Raw genomic sequence first — 22,098 nt, forward strand, 5'->3', positions numbered from 1 at the left:
CTATTTTCTATTTTCCTTAAAGAGGATGTTCCTATGAGGGGATTCTCTTCTAGGAAATGTAATTGAAGAGAAGAGTATAAAAAGCCATCCCCATGAGAAGTTCTGTATTGATTCCTACCATCCGGTCTCCATAGGAGACAAAAAAGTTCATCTGCTGGATTGCTGTGCTGCACTGGTGAACATATGTGGGGGCTTCTGGAAAAGAACAAATGCCAACAAAAGTCAAAGGAGCCACTGGCTGCAGACTGCAGTCAGCAACCTGACTTCGGCTGTAGAGGCTTTTAATGGCTGCAGGGCTCCTCCACAGCATAGTTCACCACCTGCTCACAAGGGGAGCACTGGACTCAATCCTCCTAACCCTTCTCCCACCCCAGCCCCAAGAAGTTCTGCTTAAAAAAAAAAAAAAAAAAAAAAAAAAAAAGAAGTTCTGCTTACCTGGCATGATGACATCAGGAAATCCCAATTTTCTTGTAATTGCCAATCCCCTATTAAATATCATAGGATTTTCTCTCCTAATCTGTTCCATGTCTCCACGAAGAAGCTGCAGAGAAATGATAAGACCTGCAAAAACAAAAGCATTTTTTTACTCAGTATCACACTTCTACCCTAGAAAACACAGAGTCACATTTTTTCAGGCAAAATTCAGCATTTTTCTTGAGAAAAGTTTTGATGCAGAAAGTATACATTATTCTGAAGAAACATGCTAGAAATCTAAAAGAATCTAAGTCAAGATAATCTCAAAAATCCAGAGAACTATTCTATTAAATACAAATTGAGGTCTGGGAAATTAAGTTGTCTTCCTCTTTGTTCCCCAGCATCCAGCCCAGGGCCTGACTGGGTCTTAGTGAATATTGAATGAGAGGGTTGATTCACATAAACTGTACGTTTAGGAACCCAGAGAAGTCTATAGAAACAATGGCAGACTAGAAACAAGTGTAACCAAAGAAGACCTTGTGTGAGGGTGTCCCACTAGTTGGAAACGACTAAGTTAAGAGATGCTGTGTTTTATGCCAAAGGGCGGGACGCAATTTTCTGGTTCAACCTTGCAATGGCTTGTACAGAGGGCAGCAGAGCAGACATCACATTCTCCCTGCAGGGAACCAATGCACTGCAAGGAAAAGAAGGAATATTTTGTGGGGCTAACTGAGCCTTGCTTCAGACTGTAAGAGTTTCAGATCCTCCAGATGATCCCAGGGGCTTTATTCAGAACTTGGGAAATGTGCAATGTCCCCTAAAGTGATCTGGCTTTTGCTCATTACTTGTACCTTAGGAGTTTTGCACAAAGAAACAGACTCCTGGAAATCACTCTCCTCCCCTGCCCTCAAGGATCCTCACTGCAGCCACTGGCTAGAAGTCTGTGAAGTCAAGCCTAGATGGAGTTTGGAGTGCCTCTGAGACTCCATGAATGAGATTAGCTGGTAGGAGGATGAGTTTAGGTGCTGATCTGGAGGATGAGTTTAGGTGCTGATCTATGGGTCAGCAGGAAGCACCCTCGTCAATCTGGAAACTTGGGAGTCGAGCAGAAGATGAATATCTAGAAATGAGGGAAGATGTTATGATGATCAGGACAATCAAAAGAGTGGTGGTTAGAATGGAGACAGTAACAGTAACAAGTGGAGATGTAGAATAAGAACGGCCTGGGAATGGAGAAGGGAGAGGAGATGGAGAAGTGGAGAAAGAGAAGTCAGGAGAGTCACAGATAGTGTATCTAGCAGGTCAAAGTATTCTAGGAACTAGGAATATGTACTCTCACTGCTGGGTCAGTGGAGGAAATACAGTTCTACTGCCGCCCAGACAGAACCTCAAGATGATCTCATTGCTTCAGCTAAGCGCATCTCCCTCAAGAAACCGTGGGATTACACATATGAAGTCGCAGGTGTCATTAACACCAGGATCACAGTGCCCTGAAAAGCAGACATATGATATTCCAGTTGGCGTTCTGGTTAGATAATCAGTGTTTGAGATTTGGTCACTCTAAAGTAATTTTTTATAGCCTAATCACTTGATGGACTCAGTTACAATTAGTTTATGACCCTGAAAGGCTGAAGGCCTTTGATTTCTAGAGAAGACAGCAGTTGGGGAGGTACTCACCCTCCCCCACAACCTCAGCTCATTTATCTGCAGTATCTTTACACAGCTATCATTACATCTCATCCTCTGGGGGGAACAAAAATCCACTGACTTAGGAGATGGCCTAGCCTGGAGCAGATAGCTAAGAATGAAACAGTTTCCAGAATTTGAGATAGTGGATGGAGGGCAAAGGAAAAAAAAATCAGTGAGTGCACTCTTACCATTCTGCATTGGCAAGGATTTATTCCAATACCCACTGACTGCCTTTCACCTCCTCATTTTTTGAGCTATCAAATTGGCCTATATATGCAAAGTGCAACCTGTGAGGATGTAGACTGAAGGTGCTGGGAGAAACACATCTAGCTTTCAAGCTACTCAAAAAGATCCTGAGTAGCTGCTCTCCTCTTCCAAACATGACAATTAAGAGGGCTTCAGTTTATGCAAGAGAGCAAGTGAAAAGGCACATGAAGAATGAAAGAAACCACCAATGGAGGCTATAAAAATTCCATCACTCAGATTAAGAGATACAAACTACTATGTGTAAAATATATAAGCAATAAGCATATAGTGTGCAGTACAAGGAAATACAGCCATTATTTTGTAATAACTTTAAATGGAGTATCATCTATAAAAATGTTGAATTGCTATGAAAATAGCGATTCATAGTGCACATGAAACTAATATAAATTGTACATCAACAATACTTCAAGTAAGAAATAAGAAAATAGAGGAAAACTCCATCCCCTTTTGTAGGGGCTGGAATCCCAGAACTTCTGGATCACTTTTCTGGTTCTGAAACCCTGAGTGATTGAGGCACATGCCAAATAATGGTAAGGCATGGTCCTTAGGACCGAAGAGCCTCCGTGAATAACTCAGAAAAACGACCACTCACCTACCCAGTACACAACCAGTCCTTTAGCAATTCTTGGTATTCTACCTGCCAATCATCTGGCTCTCAAGCCAAAGAACTTGACAGTAAATACGTCTATACAAGTTCTCTGTTAATTTGATCCCTGACACAAGAAAACTGCCTTTTTAACCTCAGGTTAAACACTGTCCCCATAAAAAAGTTACTGGACACAACTGACACCTATTTGGAATACTGGAGGGCCAGCAATCTGGCCCTGGCCCCTTGCCATCCGTATCCCTTGTGGAAGAGCTGGATGAGGATTAATAATGCAAATTAATCTTAGTCCAAGATGTGCAAATAAAGCTGTACTTAATAGCCATTTAAAAATACATAGAAAAGATGTTAAAATAAATAAAATAAAATAAAAATACATAGAGGGCTTCCCTGGTGACGCAGTGGTTAAGAATCTGCCTGCCAATGCAGGGGACATGGGTTCGATTCCTGGTCCGGTAAGATCCCACATCCCACGGAGCAACTAAGCCCGTGTGCCACAACTACTGAGCCTGCACTCTAGAGCCCATGAACCACAACTAAGGAAGCCCGTGTGCCACAACTACTGAAGCCCACACACCTAGAGCCCGTGTTCTGCAACAAGAGGAGCCACCACAATGAGAAGTCCATGCACCACAATGAAGAGTAGCCCCCGCACACTGCAACTAGAGAAAGCCCACGTGCAGCAACGAAGACCCAACGCAGCCAAAAATAAATAATTTATAAAAATAAATAAATAAATAAAATACATAGAAAACCACGGCATCAACTGTTTAATTTGCTAAAAGTTGGGTTTGTGGCTACATATCTAAGAGGCCAATAACAAAAATGAAGAGCCAAATATATTAAAGCTGCACCTAAGAGACTTACTGCTGGATGACACATTTACTCTCAGCACTCAAAACCAATATAGCAGGACTTCCCTGGAGGTCCAGTGGTTAAGACTCCACCTTCCAATGCAGGGGCTGCAGGTTCAATCCCTGGTTGGGGAGCTAAGATCCCACATGCCTCATGGACAAAACACCAAAACATAAAACAGAAGCAATATTGTAACAAATTCAATAAAGACTTTTAAAATGGTCCACATCGAAAAAAATCTTAAAAAGAAAAAACCAATATAGCAACTCCTTCTGCATTTTTGTATGATTTGACTTGACAGGAAAGCACTAATGACTTCTGAAACAGACTGCCAAGGCAATGAACTGTTCATGATATTTAACAAAGATGGGTGAGAGTTTACAGTAAAGTAAATTAACTTTTTATAAAGAAATATCTTTAATTAAGGAGACTAATAAAGACCTGAAATATTTTTTGAGCAATTATGATATTCTCTGACACGAAGACCCTGGAGTCCAGCAGTGGAAAACCCATGCTCAGAAGCTTTGACAATAGAGTGGAAAGGCCAGTGGCCTGCAGTATGGAAACCTGGGCTCCCTGGTTAAGCCACTAAATCGTTTCACTGAGCTTCAGTTTCTTCATTTATTTAATGAGGGAGTTGAAACACGTGATTTCCAAGATCTCAACCAGCTTCCAAGTTAAGCCTTGCCAAGAAGCAGTTAGACACACACTTCAAAGAAAAGAAGTCTATTTCTCCTCCTGGATTTCCCACAAGTGCATGAAGACCTCCTCTCACTACGGCCATCCTAACTGAGGCTCTCTGAAGTCTATGCTGCCCCAGCACAGAGGATGGGGTGCTTTTCTAACACTGTTTAAGTGGCCAGTGTCTGTGAGTTCTGGACAAAAATCATGGACACTGAAGATGGCATGGTTTCTCGCTCACTCTGGGAGGTGAGACAAAATTCAGCATTTTAACCTGGTGAAGTGATGGTGGAAACTGCTCTTTGGTTGTTTCTTTTTTTAAAAAAAAAAAAACCCTTTTTAAATTAATTAATTTATTTAAAAATTTATTTTATTTATTTATTTGTGGCTGCATTGGGTCTTTGTTGCTGTGCATGAGCTTCCTCTAGTTGTGGCGAGCGGGGGCTACTCTTCGTTGTGGTGTGCGGGTGCTAGGCATGCGAGCCCCAGTAGTTGTGGCACTCGGGATCAGCAGTTGTGGTTTGCAGGCTCTAGAGCACAGGCTCAGTAGTTGTGGTGCATGGGCTTAGTTGTTCCGCGGCATGTGGGATCTTCCCGGACCAGGAATCGAACCCGTGTCCCCTGCATTGGCAGGCGGGTTCTTAACCACTGTTCACCAGGAAAGCCCCTCTCCATGTTTTAATCACATCATATCCCAAGAACTTATAGCCAAGGGTAGCTTTTATAAATAAAATAAGGAAATAAAGCAAAGAACACTATAAATATTGGTGTGAACAGTTTTCCAAATTGTAGTAACTTCTCTGTATTTTAAAAACAAGATTTGTCTCTTGCTTTAGCCTAGTTTTAGGTGAGGAATATGAACTCCCTTCCCCTTCCAGCACACTGCGTGTAGCTCCTTGGCATCCAGGCACATATAAGGGGAAACAGGAACTTAAAAACAGTGGGAAAGGCCCTGAGGAACCCCATGCTACGGAGTTTTAGAGAAGTCTCAAACTTTGAAGCCTCTGATTTGGAGCTGCTCTGAGGACCCTCCTAGTTCAATATATGTTGACCCTGATAAAGAAAAAAAAGTTATTTTCAACAACTTTGGGAACTGCCATGCCCTGAAGTGGCTTTACACTGTCATTTAAGGGCAACTTTTTATTTACAACAGGTATATGGAAGTTAAAACAAAGAAGGCTGTATAAAAGAGATTATGAAACGATTCAGCGGTATTGGGTTGGCCAAAAAGTTCCTTCGGTTTTTAAGTAAAAATAAAAGATACACTTTTCTTTCCTTAAAAAAAAAATTTTATTTATTTATTTATTTATTTGGCTGCACCGGGTCTTAGTTGCGGCACACGGGATCTTCGTTGAGGCATGCAGGATCTTTTAGTTGCAGCATGTGGATCCTTAGTCACAGCATGTGGGTGGGGGGTCCTCAAGTTTTGGCATGCGGGAACTTCAGTTGCATCATGCGAACCCCCAGTTGCACCATGCGGGATCCAGTTCCCCGACCAGGGCTCGAACCCTCCTCCTCGCCGCCCCCCCAACAATTAAGAGCATGGAGACCTAGCCACTGGACCACCAGGGAAGTCCCAAACACGCATTTTTCATTTTCACCAAGAACTTTATTGAATATATTCACCGTTTTGTTCCACTACCTTCTGCCATTTTTCATGCAATTTCATAATTCCAACTTCCCAAAATTTTTTATCTTTTTGAGCAAAGAACTGTTCCAGGTGCCTTTTACAGTCTTCCAGGGAATTGAAATTTTTTTCCATTAAGAGAATTTTGTAAAGACTGAAATAAATGGGAATCCGAAGGTGCAATGTCTGGTGAATATGCCGGGTAAATCAGAACTTCCCAGCCAAGCTGTAACAGTTTTTGCCTGGTCACCAAAGAAACATGCAGTCTTGCGTTATCCTGAGATGGAAGATTATGCGTTTTCTGTTGACTAATTCCGGACGCTTTTCATTGAGTGCTGCTTTCAGTTGGTCTAAATGGGAGCAGTACTTGTTGGAACTAATTGTTTGGTTTTCCAGAAGCAGCTCATAATAGAGGACTCCCTTCCAATCCCACCATGTACACAACATCACCTTCTTTGGATGAAGACTGGCCTTTGGTGTGGCTGGTGGTGGTTCATTTTGCTTGCCCCACGATCTCTTCCATTCCACATTATTGTACAGTATCTACTTTTCATCACCCGTCACAATTTGTTTTTTGTTTTTTGTGTTTTTTTTTTGCAGTACGTGGGCCTCTCACTGTTGTGGCCTCTCCTGTTGCGGAGCACAGGCTCCGGATGCGCAGGCTCAGCGGCCATGGCTCACGGGCCCAGCCGCTCCACGGCATGTGGGATCTTCCCGGACCGGGGCACGAACCCATGTCCCCTGCATCGGCAGGCGGACTCTCAACCACTGTGCCACCAGGGAAGCCCCACAATTTGTTTTAAAAACAGAATGTTTTTGTTACGTTTAAGTAGAGAGTTGCATGCGGAAAGATGGTCAAGAAGGTTTTTTTCGCTTAACTCATGTGGAACCCAAACATCAAAGAGATTAACGTAACCATGCTGGTGCAAATGATTTTCAATGCTTTATTTGGATATTTTGAGTATGTCGGCTATCTCCCACATGGTATAACGTTGACTATTCTCAATTAATGTCTTGATTTGATCGCTATCAACTTCACCTGGTCTACCTGACCATGGAGCATCATCCAGTGAGAAATCTCCAGCATGAAAATACACAAATCACCTTTGACACGTTCGATCAGTCACAGCACCTTCTCCATACACTGCACAAATCTTTTTTTGCGTTTCAGCTACATTTTTACCTTTCTAGAAATAATAAAGCATAATATGCCGAAAATGTTGCTTTTTTTCTTCCATCTTCGATATTAAAATGGCTACACAAAAATCAACAATTTTGATAAGTTTTTTTTAAATGCACGCTGATATGACAGCTGTCACAATATAATCTAACAAAACTGTTTCGAATGAAGTTGAAGACAACTAAGCGCTAACTAGAGCCATCTTACGGAAAACCAAAAGAACTTTTTGGCCAACTCAATAAAAACTAACTGGAGAAACATAGTTCTATGTAAATTTGATAGTTATCTAAAAGCTCATAGGCTTTTACTTTTATTTATATATTATATATATGTATATTTCATTGAGGTATAGTTGATGTACAATATTATATAAGTTTCAGCTGTACAACAGTGATTCACAACTTTTAAAGGTTATGTTCAATTTATAGTTATTATAAAATATTGGCTATATTCTCTGTGTTGTTATATCCTTGCAGCTTATTTATTTTATACATAGTAGTTTGTACCTCTTAATCCTCTACCCCTCCCCATGTCCCTCCCCTCACTGGAAACCAACAGTTTGTTCTCTATATCTGCGAGTCTGTTTCTTTCTTGTTATATTCACTAGTTTGTTTTACGTTTTAGATTCCACATATAAGTGATATCATACAGTATCTGTCTTTCTCTAACTTACGTCACTTAGCATAATATCCTCCAACTCCATCTATGTTTTTGCAAATGGCAAAATTTCATTCTTTTTTAAGGCTGAGTAGTATTCCATTGTACATACGTATACACTACATCTTCTTTATCCGTTCATCTTTTGATGGACACTTAGGTTGCTTCCGTATCTTGGTAACTGTAAATAATGCTTCTATGAACACTGGGGTGCATACATCTTTTCGAATTAGCTTTTTTTTGGGGGGGGGATATATACCCAGGAGTGGAATTGTTGGGTCACATGGTAATTCTATTTTCAGTTTTTTGAGAATCCTCCATACTGTTTTCCACAATGGCTGCACCAATTTACATTCCCACCAACTGTATGTGAGGGTTCCCTTTTCTCCACAGCCTCACCAACATTTGTTATTTGTGTCCTTTTTCATGAGAGCCATTCTGACAGGTTTGAGGTGATATATCATCACTGTAGTTTTAATTTGCATTTCTCTGATGATTAATGATGTTGAACATCTTTTCATGTGCCTGCTGGCCATCTGTACGTCTTCTTTGGAAAAACGTCTATTCAGATCTTATAGGCTTTTAAATAGTGCTTCTAATTTAATCAAGCAATATTCAGTTTAGAATTAATGTTAATATGTACAACTGTACCAAGATTTAGATAGAAATTAAACAGAGTTTTAAAATGAGGGAAAAAGAAAAGGAGAAGTTGAGCTAAGATGAAAGCTGCTTTGAAATAAAGATCTTCTATTTTAGTTCCAGAATGACTGATACTGGCAGACTAATCATTGATTCTCATTAGCATCAGGCTTTCTTGGTGAAGCTAACACTGAACAGGAATAGAAAAAGTGACATTTATGTGTGTCTTTTTTGGGGGCTGGGTGTGTAATCTTTGTTCAGGAAAAACAGACTTCACAATGTGACAAACCGGCAACACTTTTGTTCACTCTGGATTCAAACTGGAACTCAAGTTACCTATCAAAGCATAAGGAATCCACCATGGAAAGAGCAGAAAATGTATTTTGGTCAGAAGAAATGGCCAAAAAGCACACATGAAAAGATGCTCAACATCACTAATTATCAGAGAAATGCAAATCAAAACTACAATGAGGTATCACTTCACACTGGTCAGAAAGGCCATCATCAAAAAGTCTACAAATAAATACTAGAGATAGTGTGGAGAAAAGGGAGCCCTCCTATATTGTTGGTGGGAATGTAAACTGGTACAGCCGTTGTGGAGAACAGTATGGAGGTTCCTTAAAAAACTAAAAATAGAACTACCATATGGTCCAGCAATCCCACTCCTGGGCATATATCCAGAGAAGACCAAAATCCAAAAGGATAGGTGGACTCTAATGTTCACTGCAGTACTGTTTACAACAGCCAAGACGTGGAAGCAACCTAAATATCCATCGACAGAGGAATGGATAAAGAAAATGTGGTACATACATACAATGGAATATTACTCAGCCATAAAAAAGAATGAAATAATGCCCTTTGCAGCAACATGGATGGACCCAGAGATTATCATACTAAGTGAAGTAAGTCAGACAGAGAAAGACAAAAATATCATGTGATATCACTTATATGTGGAATCTAAAAGAAATGGTACAAATGAATGTATTTATATAACAGAAATAGTCACAGATGTAGAAAACAAACTTATGGTTACTAGGGGGGGTGGAGGGGAGGGATAAATTGGGAGATGGGGATTGATGCATACACACTACTACATATAAAATAGATAACTAATAAGGACCTACTATATAGCACAGGGAACCCTACTCAATACTCTGTGATGACCTATATGGGAAAAGAATCTAAAAAAGAGTGGATATATGTATAGGTATAACTGATTCACTTTGCTGTACAGCAGAAACTAACACACATTGTAAATCAACTATACTCCAATAAAAATTTTTTAAAAAGTAATTAGTTAAGGTCTCAAATTATCACAAAAAGAAAGAGAAATTGCCTGAACAGGAGAATAAATGTCTGTAGGAGACTGAACTTTACATATGGCAACTGATCAGCACAAATCAACTAAGGTGTGTATGATCAGCAACTGCAAATGCAACACAAAGTCTCCTAGCCAAAGAAGCACATTACCATGACTGGCGCTAGGGGCAGAGTACTTGGCGCTGGACTTGCGGATGATATTCTCGTGGATCTGGGACCACTCACTCTCGTTGTTGCACCTGCAACAGAAGGACAGGCATTATGATTCTCAACAGTTTTAAACATCTGGTCTGACGTTCAATGTGTAACACTAAGTTTGAAGGGATACTTCAAACTCACTTTCCTAAAGAAATGAACATATACTTTACTAAATTAGACAAGGCTCATTTTCTGGTAAGGCACACAGAAGATTCATATTTGGGGAAATAGTAGGAACTCTAAAATGAACCTCTGCAACTATTTTTGAGTGGCAAAATATCCAATTCTCTGAAGTAACACTTTCCCACATGACAAGCTTTTTTCTTTTTTAGTTCCTTATACACCCTAACTAGGCGCTAGAGGAAAGCTCCTGATAGAGGAAAAAAACAGTTCCTTTCAACAAGTACTGCTGTTTACAAACTTCCATGTCACACTTGCTCTATGTTGTCATTCAACTGTCGCTGTAATGGCCCCAGAGAAAAATCCTGCTAAGCTCAGGGCAATGTTGATATTTGCCTGTGGCTGTATTTCAGCCAGACCACGATAAGAAGAAAAGTTTGGGAGAGTAGTGGGCTTGGTTCACTGTGAAGTCCTGTGTAGTCAAGGGGAAGGAGGGCTTAGTAGAGAAGGCTGGATGCCTAAATATGTAAGAATAAAGTTCTTTCCTAGGGACTTCAGGATTGGGAGAAAAGAGAGAATGGAGGAACAACACGGCACCTCTATTAATTTCTGACATTTTTAGAGTCTTCCCCTCTAAAGGAAAATTCCAAGAAAGCTGCAGTCATACAACCACTTGGTATGGTTTAGGAACAGAGACTAGGAAGGAATTCCTCATCCTAATGTAGACATCTTGATGAAACAACTGAAATGAGATTAGAATCATCTCTTGAAAATTCCATGTGACACCCAGAGTCTCCACAGCCTTGGCCCCTCCTTTCCCCTGTTGGATAGGGAGAACCCACTGACCCCAGAAAACAGAGCCCATATGCACAAAGGAAACCACACAGGATCTTTCCATGGTAACTTATAAGTGTGTAGTCCAGCCACAGCAAGAGGAAACTCCAGCAAGAGTTATATCATGTGCCATCCCACAGTGTGAATGAAGCACAACAGGTTTCTAAATAAAAGAGTTTGTATAGAGACCATTCAGAGATAAAGGAGGTTGGTCACCAGACAAATTTTTCTTAATCAGTAGCTCTTCGGACTCCTTAGTAGAAATAAGCCTCACTTAGAGATGTTACAAAGAATTGTCAAAGATAAGGTTCTCAAAGTCCAGAGCTGTGAGGATAACTTCTGCTCACAGAATTCCTTCCAAGGAAAGGAAGGGGGAGAGTGTTCTTTAAAATGATCACTTGTGATTAGCAACTCAGTTGGAAATCAAAAGTGAGAGGTGCTGGCAGCAGCACATCTAGCCTTTCCTGTCTGACGTGCACACTGTCTCAGCTCTTCCAATCAGTCAATACAGAAGAAGTGCCCAGCTGGTGAGGACTGAGACTTGTCTTGTTGTCAGATTTTTGTCACTTTCTAGTTTTACAAAATCAGTAGTTACTTTCTTTAATAGAAATCTGACTATAGTTTGTTATAAATAGTATACTCCCCCCACTTCAAAATAAGAGTCTTGACTAATGTACAGTATAATGAATACAGACAATAATATTGTACTATAATGATGCAATGTGATAAATATTGCTTGACTGGCAATCATAATACAATATATAAATATATCAAGGTAACACGCTACACATCTGAAGTATATATATATATATATATATATATATATAAATATATATATAAATATATATATAAAATACACACACAAAGAATCCAAATAAATAAATAAATAAAACCAAAAGAAAAAAAAAAAGAGCCTTGAAAATTAACTCCCTTTCTCCAATGGGTGGTATAATTTCAGTATTTCTCCAATAAAACACTCACTGGCTCTTTAGCAGTATAGAACCAGTGAGCTGGTGCTTTATCAACCACATCAACAGTGACAATGTGTATTATTTCACTGACATGTACTTTTCCACCCGACACATACAATTCAGATGCCAGACACCTGATGGCTTGTCCCCTGTACTCCTCTCCCTTTGTATACCCCTTAACTATCATTGGCATTCAGAGATCTGCATTTGAAGCCCATTTCCTTCCTACCATATAAGCTTTCTGGGCAATCTCACCTGCTCCCATGGTTTCAACCACCACCAAAAGCAGATAAGACCCAAAGCAGTGTCTCTAGCCCAGACTCACCCCTAAGTTACTGACCTGCATGGCCACAACACAGCTTATCATTTCCTACCCACCCGTCTGCTCCTAGAAACTCCTTCTGAGTAGAACCCACTAGTTCACTAAACCAGAACTCTTCCAGCTGTCATCACGTCCTGTAGATTTTGTTATCTTAAAATCTGTCACATCTGACCTCTCCTCTTCATGGCCTTGGTTCAGCCATTACCACCTCTCTTCCAGACCAGTGTAATCACCTCTTAACTGGCCTTTCAATTATCTCCCTTTCTAGAATGCCAAGGGAGCTACTCAAATCATCTGAAACTAAGTGGATGTGGTGTCATTAGCATATTTTAACCAATCACTAGGATATTTTGTAAGGAAAAAATGTAAATGTAAGCATTTATTAACCAAATGAGTTATGATTATAATGAAGCATGATTATGTTGTATCCAATCAAATTAGTATTTAGAGCATGATTACTGATGTTGATAGTTTGTCCTCAATCATAAGACTCACGAGGGACTGTAATCTAAAACAGGTCTGTGTGCCTCTGTGGCACACCTTCCCCACAGAGGAGGTAACCAGCACAGGCAATGAAGTAGCACTTCAACTACTACATGTCCAGGGATTTTACTCAAGGGTTAACACAGAGGGGTGAGAGGTTTTTGGTTTTCTACATGGGACCACTAAGCATTCCAAAGCATCAGAGCAGGTGTGCAGATTCTGCTCAGCAAAGAGTGTTCAGAATACTGTTCTTATTCACTCATGTACTAGAGCACACTTTACCATTTGCCTCTTCCCTACTACCTCCTTATCTTCTTGATTTCTGTGTTTCTCATGGGTATTCACCCAACTTTCTTCTCATCTTTCCCCAAGGTGGGCAACCCAAAAAAGTATTCAAGAAGTTTTAAAGGGTTGTTTGTAAGACCTTTAAGTCTGCTTTTTTAGGATGCCTAACATAGGTAGGTAATGATCAGCATATTCTCCCATATTTTATTTCACTAAGATAGGTATTCTCATGTGCATCTTACAGATGAGGAGAGTGAGGTGAAGCTGTAGTCTAAACACAGGTCTGTCTGGACCCAAAGCAGGGCAGGGGTGAGGGTGGAGGGGCAGAGAGAAAGAAGCTGCAGAGTTCTGTGACCCTGAAAACCTTACTCCCACACCAGGCTTCAGTGTACTTGTCTCCCTGACACCAGTCAGAATTCCCATTCTGTCTACCTTCATCTAACTGCAACTATTCAGTTTTGACTATGGCTTAAAACTTAATTTAGTGCAACTATTCCATATTAAAATTCTTTCTTGGAGAGTGGCCAAGATGGCAGAAGAAAAACACTCTGAGCTCACCTATTCTCACACCAAAATCACAACTATTTGCAGAACAACCATTGATAAAAAGTACTGGAACCTACCAGAAAAGATCTTCTACAGCCAAAGACATAAAGAAGGAACCACAACGAGACCAGAAGAAGGGGCAGACTCATAATCAAACCCCATATCTCCAGATGGGTGACCCACAAACTGGAGAATAATTATATTGCAGAGGTTCTACCATAGGAGTGAGAGTTCTGAGCCCCACATCAGGCGCCCCAGCCCAGCACTGGCAAGATGAGTGCCCAGAGCATTTGGTCTTGAAGGCCAGTGGGGCTTACTTAAAATAGAGACTTCACTTTAAAGGGAGTGAAAAAAGCTCCCTTTTTTTTCCACACAAAAGCTCACGCGCACCAGCACATAGGCAAAAAAAATAATTTGACAGGAGCCTGGGCCAGACCTTCCTGCTGGTTTTGGAGCATCTCCTGGAGAGGTGAGGGGTGGATGAAGCTCACCCTGGGGACACAGGCACTGGTGGCAAACATACTGGGGAACACTGTTGATGGCTGACATCGTGGCTCTTTAGTTCCAAGACCTGGCCCTACCCAACAGCCTCTAGGCCGCACTGCTGGGACACTTTAGGCCAAACAACTAACTGGGTGGGGACACAGTGCCAACAATCAGCAGATAGGCTGCCTAAAGACTAAAGAGCCCTTAGCTACCTCTGAGCTTGCCCCTAGACATGGCCCAGCCCACCAGAGGGCCAAGATGGAGCTGTACCCACCAATGGACAGGCACTAGCTCCTCCCACCAGGAAGCCAGACCAAGCCTCTAGACCAACCTCATCCACAAGGGGGCAGACACCAGAAGCAAGAAAACTACGACCCCTCAATACAGGGCAGACCCTACCCTGGAATCAGCTGGGCCCTGGCCTGGCCCACTAGCGGGCCAATGCAACCTTCAGGACACCCCAGAACCCATACCCAACTGTGTCAGGAACCAACATCGCCCCACAAAACAACCTGAAATGAGCTCTGGGATCCCTGGGCTGCAGTCAGACTCCAGGAACAAGCTCTGCTTGCTAGTAGACTGGCACTAACCCCAGGATCTGGCTTCACCTGCTAGTGGGAGGGCAACAGCCCCAGAGTCTTCAGGACTCTGACTCCACCCACCAGTAAGCCAGCACTAGCCCTGGGGGTGATGTAGGATTGCACAACCAGCCACCTCATGACTAGGCCCTGCTAAACAGCAGCCAGTAGCATCCACACAAAGCAGGTTCTGGCAACCAACCAGACTAGAGGCCTATCAGACCATCCACACAGTTAGCCCACCACAACAGAAGGACCCACGTAGCCCTCTTCGAGTGAACCCTTAGAGCACACAGCTTGGGTGATGGGGGTGCGGAACTGCTGGGATGCATAGGACGCTTCCTACAGAGGGCCGCTTCTCCAAGGTTGAGAAAAGTAACTAACCTACCACATACATAAAAATACAAATAGCAACTGAGACAAAATGAGAAATATGTTTCAGATGAAAGAACAAGATAAAACCCCAGAAGAACAAGTAAGTGAAGTGGAGACAGGCAATCTACCCAAGGCGTTCAGAGTAATGATCATAAAGATGATCAAAGAACTCGAGAAAAGAATGGATGCACAGAAAAAGAAGTCAGAAGTTTTTTAACAGAGTTAGAAAATATAAAGAACAACCAAACAGAGATGAAGAATACAATAAATGAAATGAAAAATGTACTGGAAGGAATCAACAGTAGACTAAATGAATCAGAAGAATGGATCAGTGAGCTGGGAAGACAGAGTAGCAGAAATCACTGCTACTGAACAGAAAAAAGAAAGAAGAATGAACAGAAGTCAGGACAGATTAAGAGACCTCTGGGACAACATCAAGTCTGCTAATATTCACATTACAGGGGTCCCAGGAGAAGAGAGAAAGGGCCCAAGAAAATATCTGAAGAGATAACAGCTGAAAACCTCCCTAATCTGGAAAAGGAAACAGTCACCCAAGTCCAAGAGGCGCAGAGTCCCATACAGGATTAACCCAAAGAGGAATAGACAAGATACATTGTAATCAAAATGACAAAAATTAAAGACAGAGAAAACTAAAAGCAGCTAGGGGAAAGCAACAAATAACATACAAGGGAACCCCCATAATACTATCATCCAATTTTTCAGCAGAAACTCAGCAGGCTAGGAGGGAATGGTATGATATATTTAAAGTGATGAAAGAGAAGAACCTACAACCAAGAATACTCTACCCAGCAAGGCTCTCAGATTAGAAGGAGAAATCAAAAGCTTTACAGACAAGCAAAAGCTAAAGAATTCAGCACCACCAAACCAGCTTTACAACAAATGTTAAAGGAACTTCTCTAGGTAAAAAAGAAAAGGCCACAACTAGAAACAAGAAAATCACAGAATGAAAAAGCTCATTGGTAAAAGAAAACATACAGTAAAGGTAGAAAATATCCACAAACAAAGCTCATAGGGAGGTTAAAACACAAGAGTGATAAAATCACCTGTATCCACAATAAGCAGTTAAAGAGATACACAAAACAATTAGATGTAAAATATGATATCAAAAACAGTAATCATGAGAGGAGGAGAGTACAAATGCAAGGTATCTAAAATGCATCTGAAATTAAGAGATCAGCAACTTACAACAATCACGCATATATGAAGACAGCTATACAAACACCTGACGTAATTGCAAACCAAAATTTATAACAGATATACACACAAAAAAAGAAAAAGGAATCCAAACATAACACTAAAGATAGTCATCAAATCACAAGAGAAGAGAGCAAAAGAAAAAGGGGAAAATAAGGCCTACAAAAACAAATCCAAGACAATTAAAATGGCAATAGGAACATACATATCAATAATTACTTTAAATGTAAATGGGCTAAATGCTCCAACCAAAAGACACACACTGGCTGAACGGATACAAAAACAGGACCCATATATGCTGCCTACAAAAGACTCACATCAGATCTAGAGACACATACAGACTGAAAGTGAGGGGATGGAAAAAGATAGTCCATGCAAATGGAAATCAAAAGAAAGCCAGAGCAGCAATACTTATATCAGACTTTAAAATAAAGATTGTTATAAGAAACAAAGAAAGACACTACATAATGATCAAGGGGTCAATCCAAGAAGAAGATATAACAACTGTAAATATATATGCACCCAACATAGGAGCACCTCAATATATAAGGCAAATATTAACTAACATAAAAGAATCAATGGTAACATAATAATAGTAGGGGACTTTAATACCCCACTTAGGGGACATCCCTGCTGGTGCAGTGGTTAAGAATCCATCTGCCAAAGCAGGGGACACGGGTTTGAGCCCTGGTCTGGGAAGACTCCACAAGCTGTGGAGCAACTAAGCCTGTGCGCCACAACTACTGAGGCTGCATTCTAAAGCCCAAGAGCCACAAATACTAAGCCTGCGTGCTGCAACTACTGAAGCCCACATGCCTAGAGAAGCCACCACAATGAGAAGCCTGCACACCGCAATGAAGAGTAGCCCCCGCTAGCTGCAACTAGAGAAAGCCCACGCAAGCAGCAACAAAGACCCAACGTAGCCAAAAATAAATAAATTAATAAATTAATAAATAAATTTATTAAAAAAATACCCCACTTACATCAATGGACACATTATCCAGACAGAAAATCAAAAAGGAAACACATGCCTTAAGTGACATGTTAGACCAGATGGATTTAATTAATATTTACAGAGCATTCTATCCAAAAGCAGCAGAATACACATTCTTTTCAAGTGCACGTGGAACATTCTCCAGGACAGAACACATGCTGGGCCACAAGGCAAGCCTCAGTAAATTTAAGAAAACTAAAATCACATCAAGCATCTTTTCCAACCACAATGCTATGAGGCTAGAAATCAACCACAAGAAAAGAACTGCAAAAAACACAAACATGTGGAGGCTAAACAATATGCTACTAAACAACCAGTGGATCACTGAAGAAATCAAAGAGGAAATTAAAAAATACCTCGACACAAATGAAAGCAAGATGATCCAAAACCTATGGGGTGCAGCAAAAGCAGTTCTAAGAAGGAAGTTTAGAGCAATACAAGCTTACCTCAGGAAACAAGAAAAATCTCAAATAAACAACCTAACCCTACACCTAAAGCAACTAGAGAAAAAAGAACAAACAAAACCCAAAGTTAGCAGAAGGAAAGAAATCATAAAATCAGAGCAAAAATAAATGAAATAGAGACTTAAAAAAAGATAGAAAATATCGATGAAACTAAAAGCTGGTTCTTGGCAAATATAAACAAAATGGATAGACCTTTAGCCAGAGTCATCAAGAAAAAAAGGGAGAGGGCCCAAATCAATGATATCAGAAATGGAAAAGGAGAAGTTACAACTAGCACCACAGAAATACAAAGGATCATAAGAGACTACTATGAGCAATTATATGCCAATAAAATGGACAACCTAGAAGAAATGGACAAATTCTTAGAAAGGTACAATCTTCCAAGACTTAACTAGGAAGAAGCAGAAAATATGAACAGACCAATTATCAGTACTGAAAATGAATCAGTAATTTAAAAACTCCCGATAAACAAAAGTCCAGGACTAGACGGCTTCATAGGTAAATTCCACCAAACATTTAGAGAAGAGTTAACACCCATCCTTCTGAAACTATTCCAAAAAAACTGCAGAGAAAACAACACTTCCAAATTCATCCTATGAGGCCGTGATCACCGTGATATGAAAACCAGACAAAGATATCATAAAAAAAAGAAAATTACAGGTCAATATCACTGATGAACAAAGACACCAAAATCCTCAACAAAATACTAGCAAACTGACTCCAACAATATATTAAAAGGATCACACACCATGGTCAAGTGGGATTTATCCTAGAAATTCAAGGATTTTTCAATATCCACAAATCAATCAATGTGATATACCACACTAACATATTGAAGAATAAAAACCATATGATCATCTCAATAGATGCAGAAAAAGCTTTTGATGAAATTCAACATCATTTATGATAAAAACTCTTCAGAAAGCTGGCATAGAGGGAACACACCTCAACATAATAAAGGTCATAAATTACAAACCCACAACTATCATACACAACAGTGAAAAGCCGAAAGCATTCCCTCTAAGATCAGGAACAAGACAAGGATGTCCACTCTTGCCACTTTTATTCAACATAATTTTGGAAATCCTAGCCACAGCAACGAGAGAAGAAAAAGAAATAAAAGGAATCCAAATTGGAAAAGAAAAAGTAAAACTGTCACTGTTTGCCAGTGTCATGATACTATACATAGAAAATCCTAAAGACGCTACCAGAAAGCTACTAGAGCTCATCAATGAATTTGGTAAAGTTGCTGGATGCAAAATTAATATACAGAAACCTGCTGCATTTCTATACAATAGCAATGAACTATTAGAAAGCGAAATTAAGGAAATAACCCCATTTACCATCACATAAAAAATAATGAAATACCTAGGAATAAACCTACCTAAGGAGGCAAAAGACCTGTCCTCTGAAAACTGTAAGATGCTGATGAAAAAAGTTGAAGACCACACAAACAGATGGAAAGATACACCATATTCTTGGATTGGGAAGATGAATATTGTTAAAATGACTATACTATCCAAGGCAATCTACTGATTCAGTGCAATCCCTACCAAACTACCAATGGCATTTTTCACAGAACTGGAGCAAAAAATTTAAAAATTTGTATGGAAACACAAAAGACCCTGAATAGCCAGAAAACTCTTAAGAAGAATGGAGCTGGAGGATTTCAGACTATACTACAAAGCTGAATTTATCAAAATAGTATGTTACTGTCACAAAAACAGACATAGAGATCAATGCAACAGGATAGAGAGCCCAGAAATAAACCTGCACACTTACAGTCAATTAGTTTTCAACAAAGGAGGCAAGAATATACCAATACAATGGAGAAAAGATGGTCTCTTTAGTAAGTGGTGCTGGGAAAACTGGACAGGTACATGTAAAAGAATGGAATTAGAACATTCTCTAACATCATAAACAAAAATAAATTCAAAATGGATGAAAGGGGGGCTTCCCTGGTGGCGCAGTGTTTGAGAGTCCGCCTGCCGATGCAGGGGACACAGGTTCGTGCCCCGGTCCGGGAAGATCCCACATGCCATGGAGCGGCTGGGCCCGTGAGCCACGGCCTCTGAGCCTGCGCGTCCGGAGCCTGTGCTCCGCAACGGGAGAGGCCACAACAGTGAGAGGCCCGCGTACCACAAAAAAAAAAAAAAAAAAAAAAAAAGGATTAAAGACCTAAATATATAAAAGTCCTAGAGAAAAAGATGGGCAGGACACTCTCTGACATAAATCACAGTAATATTTTTTTGGATCCATCTCCTAGAGTAACTGCAAACAAAACAAAAACAACTGGGATCTAATTAAACTTAAAAGCTTTTGTACAGCAAAGGAAACCATAAACAAAACGAACATACAACCCATGGAATGGGAGAAAACATTCGCAAATGATGCAACCGACAAAGGCCTAATTTCCAAAATATACAAGCAACTTATATAGCTCAACATCAAAAATAAATAAATAAATAAACAACACAATCAAAAATTGGGCAGAAGACCTAAATAGACATTTCTCCAAAGAAGACATCCAGATGGCCAACAGGCACATGGAAAGATGCTCAATATCACTGATAATTAGAGAAATGCAAATCAAACTTACAATGAGGGATTACCTCACACTGGTCACAATGACCATCATCAAAAAGCCTACAAATAATAAATGCTGGAGAGGGTGTGGAGAAAAGGGAACCTTCCTACACTGTTGGTGGGAATGTAAATTGGTGCAGCCATTATGGAGAACAGTATGGAGGTTCCTTAAAAAACTAAAAATAGAACTACCATATGATCCTGCAATCCCACTCCTGGGCATATATCTGGAGAAAGCTCTAACTCGAAAAGATACATGCACCTCAATGTTCACTGCAGCACTATTTACTACAGCCAAGACATGGAAGCAACCTAAATGTCCATTGACAGAGGAATGGATAAAGAAGATGTGGTACATATATACATGGAATATTACTCAGCCATAAAAAAGAATGAAATAATGCCATTTGCAGCAACAAGGATGGACCTAGAGATTATCATACTAAGTGAAATAAGTCAGACAGAAAAAGAAAAATATCATATGCTATCACTTACATGTGGAACCCAGAAAATTGATACATATGAACTTATTTATAAAACAGAAATAGACTCACAGACATAGAAAACAAGCTTATGGTTATCAAAGGGTTAAGGAGGGATAAATTTGGAATTTGTGATTAACAAATACAGACTACTATATATAAAACAGATAAACAATAAGGATCTACTGTATAGCACAAGGAACTATATTCAGTATCTTGTAATAACCTATAATGGAAAAGAATCTGAAAAAGAATATATATATGTATAACTGAATTATTTTGCTATACACTTGAAACATTGTAAATCAACTACGCTTCAATAAAACAATTTTTTAAAAGAATTAAAAAATAAAGTCTACTTTTGGGACTTCCCTGGTGGTCCAGTGGTTAAGACTCCGTGCTTCCAATGCATGGGTCACAGGTTTAATCCCTGGTCAGGGAACTAAGATCCCACACGCTGCACGGTGTGGCCAAAAAATTAAAAAAAAAAAATAAAGTCTACTATGATATTAAAAAAATCTTTCTCTTTGGGTGTGACTTGCTTTATTTTGGCACTTATTTGGTGGCAAGTCCTAATAAGCTAGGCAACAATCTACAGATTTAGGAACACTACAGATGCTGACAACTGGTTCATGCAGTCCTTACTTATAGTGTAAAAGAAGAGAGAAGCATTGAGAAGCCCGCATTTCTGTTAAAATGTCCCAGTTTGACAGAGTCCCTAAGACCAAGCTGACACAAATCAACCAATCTGATTCTTTTTGGATGGTCTCTCATGAGTCATGAGAAACTGCCTTTTCACTCATGAAAAATTTAAACTATTTCTTATTTTATAACATATATGCTTATTTAATACAATCAATTAAAAAGGAAGTCAAACAGCATAATATGTATATTTACACACATATATGTAAAATTATAGTGCTTTAGCAAGAATACTTATTTTTATTCCTCTTTCCAGGTGGTGAAAAGCCTTATGTGAGTAACACTTCCGCCCCTTCTTCCATCACTTTCCTGGGAAAAGGAGTGACTTCTTTGGCCAGTGCTTCTAGGAGAAGGACCCACACATGAACATCTCAGATCTGCCTCTTCCCTCTTTTGGGAGCAACCTGTTTGCAGACAGCACACAATCTCTGCACCAACAAGCTCCACATTGACTGTGACTTTAAAAGTCTTTCTAATTCAGGGTTAATGTTAATCAAAAGTTAGAATGGGTTGAATGGTGGTCC

At 40.0% G+C, this 22,098-nt stretch overlaps 1 protein-coding gene across 5 annotated transcripts in view; it reads right to left on the reverse strand.

The window, feature by feature from the left end:
* The window catches only part of DOCK3 (dedicator of cytokinesis 3), a 404,100-nt gene that overhangs the window by 96,434 nt on the left and 285,568 nt on the right, over window positions 1–22,098 (reverse strand). For all 5 annotated transcript variants that reach the window (XM_082638633.1, XM_082638632.1, XM_082638631.1 and 2 more), the window contains 2 exons: window positions 10,084–10,172; window positions 436–561 (listed from right to left, as the gene is read on the reverse strand). In XM_082638633.1, coding sequence (XP_082494759.1) covers window positions 436–561; window positions 10,084–10,172 — 215 coding nt within the window. The remainder of the gene's footprint in view (window positions 1–435; window positions 562–10,083; window positions 10,173–22,098) is intronic.

Source organism: Mesoplodon mirus (assembly GCF_964341445.2).
Source record: "Mesoplodon mirus genome assembly, chromosome: 12".
In the NCBI taxonomy this organism is placed as follows: domain Eukaryota; kingdom Metazoa; phylum Chordata; class Mammalia; order Artiodactyla; family Ziphiidae; genus Mesoplodon; species Mesoplodon mirus.